The sequence below is a fragment of the Aedes aegypti genome, chromosome 3 (assembly GCF_002204515.2).
Source record: "Aedes aegypti strain LVP_AGWG chromosome 3, AaegL5.0 Primary Assembly, whole genome shotgun sequence".
In the NCBI taxonomy this organism is placed as follows: domain Eukaryota; kingdom Metazoa; phylum Arthropoda; class Insecta; order Diptera; family Culicidae; genus Aedes; species Aedes aegypti.
The window spans coordinates 89161309-89171984 of record NC_035109.1 but is presented as its reverse complement, the minus strand read 5'-3'; the positions used below and the strand labels follow the sequence as shown (position 1 = coordinate 89171984).

Sequence of the window (10676 nt, the reverse complement as noted above, 5' to 3'; positions counted from 1 at the left end):
AACCTATATCAACAGAAAACCGTCACTGCCATTACCGACACCACTCATATTGTTGCTCTCCTCGCCGGAGCAACATCAACAATTATTTATAACAACAACACCGAGAAAGGATACTCTTAGGTCAGAAAGAACGGAACTATCATCGTCCTGCGATGACATCCGTCGTGCCGGGGCTCCCAACCAGTAGCAGCATGATCCCTACGAGTGAGCACTAGGGTGGTTCAAATAACGAGGAAGTTTGAAAATACCATCTTCATATCTCCCTTACAGTGCTTATGGTAAATAAATATAGAGTTTGGTTCAATTTCCAGCCATTCCGGTGGTTATTTAAAGTTGAGATTTTCAAACTTTTGTTGTACGAATCACCCTAATGAGTACTCTGCTTCTAATTTATGACCCTAACGTATGTCTAGTTGTAGGTATACCCCTTTAGGCTAGTGGCACATAAATGATTTTACCACCCTTTTTGTGTCGGGAAAACTTACCACCGATGCTGCCGATTGATTCACCTGATGAAGCACAGACTGGTCCATCCATCGGAAACGTTACGTTCGATGTTACGGTACGCGCACATGTTGACGATGCTTCTTTTTTTTTGGGGCGGTGCTGTATGTAAGGGGTGGGGAAGAACCTCGCTAGACTAGTTCAGGCAACAGTGGCGTACCGCCAGCAACAGTGCACCTCGTCATAGATCGCTACTGGTCGATGGATTGCCGAGGTTGCTCTCCAGGGTGTCGTCCTTGTGTCAGAGGGGTGGCTTGTAGACTTCGATCGCGGGCGTTAGCATATCCACCCGGGTCGATATCGATGAATCACTACAAGTGAGAGATAAGGAATTTTCATTAGAATCTTAAGATTTTATTATGCAGCTATGTTTTTATTATAATATATTCATATTAACTTCATAATTGAATGTACAAACTATAGGTAGTGTCTCTAAAATCTGTCTCACATATTTTTTTTTAGGTGTTGACCATAAATTGGGAATAATTAATAAAAACTGTTAATCCTTAAATTGGTGGTGAAAAGTTTGAAGTGGTGGAAGAATTTGTGTATCTTGGAACACTAGTGACATGCGATAATGATGTTACCCGCGAGGTGAAAAGACGTATTGCAGCTGCGAGTCGGGCTTTCTACGGGCTCCGTAACCAGCTGAAGGCCCGTAGCCTGCAAACGAGAGCAAAACTCGCGTTATACAAGACACTGATCCTTCCGGTTGCCCTTTATGGCCATGAATCATGGACATTGAAGGAAGTCGATCGGAGAGCTTTCGGAGTGTTTGAACGTAAAGTGCTGCGAACAATACTCGGCGGTAAACTAGAAAACGGCATCTGGCGGCGTCGCATGAATCACGAGATGTACCAAGTGTATAAAGAGGTGGATATTGTCAAGCGCATAAAACACAGCAGGCTGCGTTGTGCTGGTCACGTTGCCCGTAAGCCGGAAGAACGACAAACAAAGATAATATTCAACAGAGAACCCGGACGAGGCCGCCGACTTCGTGGTAGGCCGCGCACACGATGGCTTTTTGCAGTTGAGGAGGACTTAAGGGCACTTAACGTTCAGGGCGACTGGAAGCGATTGGCCCAGGACCGAGCCCAGTGGAGAAGACTCATCTATTCGGCGCAGATTCATCGTAGCGAATTGTAGCCCATCAAGTATAAGTAAGAAATCCTTAAATTTGTTGAAAAATGTGACTCTAATTCGTCTCACTACAGTAGTTATCATGGGCGTAAATCACCATCAGACTTGAGGGGGGCCACGGCTCCTTCTAATGAGAGATAAAAGTCGTAAAGGATTTAGATAACTTAACAATGCTTGTTTCGATAATATTTGTGAACCGATTATAGTTGCGCACTTTCATACAGAGGTAGATCAAAACCTAAAAATCGTCCAAAACCGACTGATCAACTTTCTTAGATACCAAATGTTAAAAATTTATTTAAAAATTTATGTTTTAGTTTTATATTGTCAAGTTGACGTATTCAACCCAATCATATTCCGAACACCTTGATTCAAATTCCGAACAGCACGAATAAATAGTATTAAAATGAATAATTTCCCAAATAAATTTATCTGAGCTTGCTCTACTGGTGTCAAACTAGAGAATCAGCACTTCTCCCGCGGTATAAATTATATTGGAGACGTTCAAATTGAATTGCAATTGACTACCATTTCCTTATTATTCGGTGACATATTTCAGCGAAACATTTCAATTAAATCGCCATACAAAAACTGAGTGTTCGGAATATGAGTCTGTTCGGAATTTGAGATAGAACGGTAGATCTCGAATAGAATACAAGGATTTAAAAGCAGATTATAATTAGGATCTACCTTTCCAATTCGATTTGAACTAGATGTTTGCAAAATTATAAAACAAGATAAAGATTTAAATGTATCACCCAAGCCTTCGAAGAAAAAAATGCTTGCTAGTTTGAAAATATGAATTATTGTTGCTCAGCATTTCTGTAGCAAACAATTCATTTCTCTAAACCTCTCGAAACCAAGATTTGTACATAGGTTTGAATAATACCTTTTTTGTTAGAGTTAAAAACTTTAAATCTTAAAGCTGCTTGGCTAACATCATATTGAAGGATTGAAGTTTTATTGTACACTCTCCGAAAAAATCATGTGATTTTATGTCTTTTGGATGCACATAAAAGAAGCGAAACGAATGACGTGAATTTATGTCACATTTCAAATACCATAACGTCTGATTCGGGAAATGCCGACCATAGTGTCATCGTTTTCCTGTCCATTAACATGTAAAGTTACATGTTTTGTTCAATACATCTACAAGAACACATTTTTGTGTCGTTTTATCATTTACATCATGTGTCATTCAGTCATACTGCGGTCATACTATGAATTACGTCCACAGTAATTTCCATTATCTTTAAGAGTGTATTCAAATAAAGCTGTTGTCAGCAAATTCGTAAGATAACAGTTGTTTGAAGAAAACAGGATGGAAGGTATTTTGCTCATGGATATTTTAATATCCAATCATGGTAAGGCAGAGCAAAAGTTCGACCTTAGTGGTATAATCAAATTTTTTATAAAAACAATAGCAGTTGAAAATAAATACCATACAGTGAACCTTTAACATATTAGCTTTCTTCACTTTTACGACAGACATACTTTATATAAACTTATGTTTACAGATAAATACACTCTAATTTGCCCAGATAGCCGTAGCGGTAAACGCGCAGCTATTCAGCAAGACCAAGCTGAGGTTCGTGGGTTCGAATCCCACCGGTCGAGGATCTTTTCGGGTTGGAAATTTTCTCGACATCCCAGGGCATAAAGTATCATTGTACCTGCCACACGATATACGCATGCAAAAATGGTCATTGGCATAGTAAGATCTCAGTTAATAACTGCAGAAGTGCTCATAAGAACACTAAGCTGAGAAGCAGGCTCTGTCCCAGTAGAGAAGTAACGCCATAAAGAAGAAGAACACTCTAATTTTTCATCAAAAATTGCCTAAAGCCCCAAAAAACGTTTTTCGCAAAACTAGGTGAACATGTGAAATGTTGGTGACTTTTTTCGCACGATCAGGCAAATTTCGCTAAACTTGGGTACCCCCGTTGGTTTGACCACTTTTCAATCTGTACCCCACTAATTTGCACATCGTTCCGATTAAAAATAGTTCAAACGTTGTTCAGCTCATGGAACGGAGTTAAGTGAAATGGAACGCTGTTGAACGGAACGCAGAATCAAAACAAAACAGTGAAATATGTAGGTAACCAGAAACACGTTTTTAGGGTGACTAGATGTTCAAATTAAAAATGAACCCCGATGGTTTGTATGAGGTACCGTTCAAATTAGCGGGGATGCACGGTATGTGAATTTGGAGTAATTTGTAAATTTCTCTGCTAGATTATATGGGTCGAACTTTTAATCCGCTGATTTGAACTTTTGCCACCCTATGGGCCAAAAATTGATTCCAAGCAATAATGTAGTAACTAATACACCTCAAAGCATCCTTATGATGCATAAAAACGCCCTTACATAAAAAACAAAGAAGATTTTATCCTTATTTATTTCCATGCAATGAAAGTTTGATAAAAAGTTATAATGTTTACGTCAAAAAACAACAAATAGCCATTATTTTTCCAAATCTCAATCCATTCTTATGATATTTGTAGTAAAAGTGTCTTACTTGAACACTATGACCTTTATTAGCTTTGATTTGATTTGAGCTAGAAATCCTAAACATTCGATATCATATCATCAATATAGAAATAAGTTTTATCTATTTTTCTTACAAATAACGCAACGTCTCTGAACCGAATTGATGTGGTGACGGATTTGGTGTAGAACACACGTCGAAGACCTGCGATCGAATCCCATTCTGGAGGTAGTCACTTATGACTCAAAAAGTTTTAGTGTTGACTTCATTTGGAAGGGAAGTGAAGCTGTTGGTCTCGAAATGAACTAGCACAGCGTTAAAAATCTCGTTAACAAAGACAAACAAAAATTTGATGCGTCTAGTATCATAAGTGTTTGATACTTAAAACTAGTTTTTACTGTATTTTTATTTCTTCTTCATTTTGGGGGAGGGGGGCAAGCCCATGGTTCGGGGGGGCCAGGCCCTGGCCCCTCCCTATTTACGCCAATGGTAGTTATTCAGTCGGATTAATGGCAATGCTCTCCAAAACGTTTTTCAATGGTCGTATTTAAAATTTCCATGTATTAGCACAAATCTGGTCATAAAATCTTCATAATGAAAGCAAAACAAGATTTGACCTTCAGTTTCGATTTTCGGGATAGTCAGTAACTGTGCTACAACCGGTGCAATGATTTCTTTTGCAAATTACTGCTATAAAGATCATGCCCTCATTGCTGAAAAATATATTTAACCCAAGAACTGTTGCGCCCTCCACTTTGTCATCAGCACTTCACTTGTGCTTTGTAGAGTAAGCGTACTTTTTTCCAGCCACGTGAACACGAATATTCTTAGGAACAACACAAATGAAGAGCGATTGAATGGTATCATGCTAATCTATTGTTATTTTGTTTGATCAATTTTGCAATAAAAAATATTTTCTCAAAAAACCTAAAGTTTACAATCTTCCCTCTCACGCCAGAAGCAAATCCTGGTTGCGCTAATGGTCTCAACTACGCCATGTGTTGCGATTTGAAAACGGTCTTCAGCAAAGTTGTAGCTGATTAATGTATATAATAGTATCAGTATAGCTCGAACCTTCAAGAGTACGTGAACAAACACGATTGAATCAAGCGTGTGCTAGAATAAGGGCGTAAGTCGCATGATCGATTTCTCTTCATCGATCCTCTCTTCCATTAATAAAGATGACAAGACGCAAGTTTGTCAGCAGTTTTTTACCTCAGGAGGCAAGATTGCATTACTGCCTAGCGTCCTGAAGTGAAAAAATGCCAACAAACCCGCATCTTGTACCCTTTATTTACAGAAGAGAGGATCGACGAAAAGAAATCGATCATGCGACTTACGGCCTTAATCTAGCACACACTTGGAATGATTAGCTTGCTCTTTCCATAGTAGTTTCTATACAAACTTTGAAGGGCTTGTGCAGTCCCAATTTCCATCCAAATAAGCTCAAATTTTGTGAGCATTCTCACAATTTGACCTTGAATCGAATGAGCGGTGTGGAGTAAAAACTATTTTTTGAACCACTCTAATATATGTGTTTCTGGCCTAACCTTAAACATTTGATACACAAGTTGGAATAGAGTTTAAGGGCCCTATTGAAGATATAATAATATTTTTATACATATTAGTAAAGTATACGCTGGCTGGTTAAGGGCTCTCTCCTCGTACATACAGTATCGGACATATAAAATGCACCAAAGCCGTTTTCCCATACAAAATGGTCAACTTCAGAGAGCTACATTTCCACCGTTTCGTGCATGTATTGTCAAAAAAACATTCACACAAAGAAGAAATCAACGATGACGGGTCCTACTGAGCGTCGGCGTTGTTGACCGTATATTGAAAAATGCAGACACTGTTAAGAGTATTTATACATAATAAGTATTCCGTTTCTTAACCAACGGAAAATTACTGATAGATACCAAAGCAGTAACGAATAACTCGCAACTATCTGTGCATACCATATTTTGTTTTCATACCTTAATTGGGTATTGTTCTGTAGTCTAGGTATTACTACGGTAATATATTTTAATGATTTTTTTTTAATAATTAAAAATACCTTATTGAGGTATTCGAGCTATTGAGGACTAGCATTGGGTAAATTTGACCAGAACATCGATGTTACTGAATCGATTGAAAATCGTTATGTCGAATCGACTCACCGATTTAATCGAATCATTTGATTTTCAAGCTCATAAGAACATAAACAAAAACAAGCTATCAAATAAGACCAAATGCTGCTGTATTTAATTTTTAAATTCCTTCAATTAAAAAACGTTTAGGCTTGTTCAAAACTACACACTTAAAATGAATCGCAGTATCCTGTGAAATAAATCACCGAAATTGAACTGTAAACAACAAAATTACAGATTTTCCTGTAAAATCTACTCTTTTACCGACAAAATCCGTGAAATCAACTATTTTACCGAAGAAAATTCGTGAAATCTATTATTTAACCGGAAAAAATCCGTGAAACAAACAATTTTACTGTAACCCTGTGACATACTAACGAACAGTTCGGTAACAGCATTATTTCCACCGAACTTCTGTGAAATCGAGTGACATTTGCTCTGGCAGGCATGAGCTTCCTTTTGTTGCAGATTTTGCACATCACTCACAAGCAGTGTAAGCTGGCTTAGTGGTAGCAATCCTACTTCCTGATCGGTAGGTCGGGAGTTCGATCCCCGGTCTGAGCTATTTTCTTATTTTTCTTTATGATCTCGTTCAAAGATTTTACAGATTGTTCGGTGATTTTTCACCGAAGCTTCAGCTGTTGAGATTACGGTGGAATTTCACCGTAATCCGTATTTTTTTTTTAAGTGTGTAGGTGTATGGTTCATTAACTCATTAAAAAAAATCTATTGAAATTCGTCCTCTTGAATCGAAACAAAAATCAAATGAAGAAAATCGATTTACTCGATTTTAAGTGATTCTAACATCGATTCCAAAATCGACTGATCGGAACCAGTGAATAAATTGTCATCCAACACCCAACAACAAAGACATTATCATCTTCTATTCTTGTTGCAACAATTTTATTCCGCAACATGAGTTTATCATCACTTGAACAGAATATGACAAAGATCGATCACCACGTGCGCAGCAATTTTCTCGGCTTCGCATTGCAATTTTCGAGAACTTTCTCTGTGTTGATAAACATTGGCGCACTACCGCACAGCATGCATAAAACAAAATTGGTTTTGTGTTTAATATAACTGATTAATCGCGAGTTGAAAAGGTTGCAACAATGTTGTGCCCTGTGATTGTCATGACAATTTTGCTTCTGATTGTATCCCAATCCGTAAAAGTATGGATAAACGGGTTGTGAGCGACTTGCTTTGTTGTTTGTTTTTCGTCTCCTTTAATGACAATTTGATTAACTGATCGGAACTAAAAAATCGATCAAAAAATGCACCGTTTTTATCCGTGCGTAACTTGTTTGGCTGTGAGTAAAATATGATGAAAATCTGGGTATAAATAGATTGGAGTGTATTGTTTACATGTGCAAAATTTCATATCAATCAGTTCAGTGATTAATGAGAATCTCCGGAGAATTTTGCGCGCCATCATGGAAAGTCCGACTGCGAGCATGAAATGAATCGTAAGACAACTGGGAATGACCCGTGCAACTGTCTCTCGGGTGGTAAAATCTTTTAAGGAGTCCCAGACGACCGAGCGACGGACTGGAAGTGGAAGAAAATCGAAGACAGCTGACCCAGAAGGTGTTGGGTTATTTCAGGCGTAATCCGAACCTTTCGATTCGCAACGCGGATCTGAAGGCCAATTTTTCTACCTGGTTCGTTCAGCACACCATGAAACGAGCTGGGCTTCGTGTCTTCAAGATCCGGAAGGCACCGAAATGTCGTGATCAACAAAACACGGCGGCAAAATCTCGTGCAAGGAAGCTGTATCGAGAGTGGTTTACGAAACCGAAATGTGTGGTTATGGATGACGAAACGTACATCAAGGTAGACGCAAAGCAGATACCGGGGCTGGAGTTCTACGTTGCCAAATCACTGTTTGATGTTCCGGAACTTGCTCTGCCAATGCGGTAAACTGAGTAAACCGTACGTTACAACGGGTACCATTAACAGGGAAATATTGTGGGTTGGCATTTTGTACCAAAAACCCCCAACCCCGTCAATTTATCAGAAATTCGTCCGGTGGAAAGACTTTGGGCTATAGGATGAAGGCCAAAGTTCTAAAATCGTCAAAGGTGTTTAAAAACGAGCTGGAATTGAATGAAGCATGAAAGTGGCCAAAAAGGTTAACTCCACCATTGCACAAAATGTAATGAGGGGTCTTAAGGGAAATGTGCGGGCTTTCAGCTTCGGAAATTGGATAAAGTAGTTATGGCGAAACATAATCCATATGTATTAGTTCATTCCCTGAAAGTTTCAAGAAAACCGACTTAAAATAAATTTTTGGCGAACACTTTTGTCTGGTGCATTTTTTTTTTCGAGCACAAGCCTTATATCGCCCCCTGACTCATCTTGTCCCTTCTTACCCTACTAGAAAACAATCATAACGTAACACAATTTGCATTGTATGAGAAAGAGATATTGCAATGCTAGAAGCATACAAGAACATGTAGCGTTTCCAAGAAGGCATATATGTCTAATTATCAAGAACGTCTAAATGAGAAATGTCCCACCCCGTAAAATTCGACTCTATTATTATAAACGATGCTAATAAATTCGTGAGAAGAAAGCAAATTCATTGTACTCGTTTTTCTGATTTTTTTTTCTGAATTGAGATAAACATATTAAAAAAAACCTGGCACTAAAATTATCAAAAAAAAAAAAAATAAAAAAATAAAAAAAGGACAGATTCCTGTGTTAAAAGAGAAAAAAATATTATTTAATAGTGAAAAAGTGTAAAAACATGCCCTCAGCCTATCGCTTATGAAATTTTTAACATCCTCATCTTGAACCTCCCAAAGAGAAGTTTATCGTTCGTTTATGGTTAGTATACATAACAAATGTTTTTAATTCCAAGGGGCCCATACATAAATTTCATATCAATCCACCACTATAACAGTGTAGTAATACAACACCACAATCTCACCCGCTTCATATTTCTACGAAGCACATACTCATAAATTAAACACTTCCTCTATTTGACACAGCAACAACCTAAAATCTGACCACCCATATTTGACCTACTGGGAAAGTCTCAGCAGGCCAAGTTTACACAAACTGTATTTTGCCTTCCTTATTATGATACCTCCAAATTGTTACCATATGTGCACAACAAGCACTGTCCGCATTTACGACATCTGTTTATCAAATATACCAAGCGTTGTGCTCACTCCTCGTTCAACCATTCTTTACCACATTAGGTTACCACTTAAGCCTTCTCCGAAATAAAGATTCATTCGTTAACCATCACTCAGTTAGTTAAGTCAAGTCTAATATCCGAAGTCCGGTAACCTATTACAACAGCTTCTCTTTTTCCAATCCGTTCAATTCGATTTTAATGATGCTTCAGTATTTTATTTGAACTCATTTCCATCGTATTGTTTCAACTCATTACCGGATCAGATATCGAAAGGTTGAAATGTTTATTTCACACCCGATCCACCAGGCGTAACCAGTAAAGTTTTGCACTCGCTGGTTGCCATTATGCAGCGAAGCAGTCGCTCGCGCTTAATGATTCAATATTTATCGAAAATCCCATTAGTATTCAAATGGGATTCAGTTGCACTGCAGGGACGACTAGCATATTTCTGGGACCCTGAACCCTGCGCGTTAGGGTAGTTTAAATAACAAAAACGTTTAGATCTCATTTCTCTTAGATTTTTTCACCATCTTTTTGACGAAAAAAGAGTTCTGCCAAATGTGCATCCATTTTAGTGAGGAGATAATTATAATGAGAGCACCAGTTGCTATTGATCCTGATAATTGTATGTGGGTTTTAGCCACATTCAATTCTGCATATCGCAGTAGCAACTGCGGGTGATCAAGCATGCTTATATTCATCTTCTATTTCTTATTGACATTACGTCCTCACTGAGACAGAGCCTGCTTCTCAGCTTAGTTTTCAATGAGCAACTAAACTAAACTTGCAATTTTCGCATTCGTATATAACTTTTTTGTAATCTGAACCGCCCTATTTCCCCAATTACTACGTGTCACCATAGATCAACGAGATGTGTCATACGGGATCGTCATTAACGGTTTAATCGTGGTTATAAATTTCCACCGTTTAATCTCCATTAGGATTTTAAATTTAAACTCATTGCTTCCATCCTCTGCTCGTTTTTTTCAGGACTCGACCATCCTTTCGCATCTTCCGTAGCGAAGCAGCCTTTATCGAATATTGCTTTCGTCAAGATTTTCGCCTAACGACTACAGTGGTTACACTATCATGGGTCACCCACTATTATGGGTCATTTGCATTTGAATTGCATGTGGAACAGAGTGACTAATAATCGTGACAAGGTGACCCATAATAGTGTGAGCAGTGTACACCATTATCGTATTTCTTATCGTGCCTCTTCCAGTAGTTGTTGAAGGCTGGGCGTTTTGCGTGCGGTGGGTAG

At 38.3% G+C, this 10676-nt stretch overlaps 1 protein-coding gene across 1 annotated transcript in view; it reads right to left on the bottom strand.

The window, feature by feature from the left end:
- Positions 1 to 276: 276 nt before the first annotated feature.
- Positions 277 to 10676, bottom strand: part of LOC110678681 (protein tipE) — a 69519-nt gene continuing 59119 nt past the window's right edge. The window contains exon 2 of the mRNA XM_021851887.1: positions 277 to 815. Within this exon, the coding sequence (XP_021707579.1) occupies positions 746 to 815 (70 nt within the window). The 3' untranslated portion in view covers positions 277 to 745. The remainder of the gene's footprint in view (positions 816 to 10676) is intronic.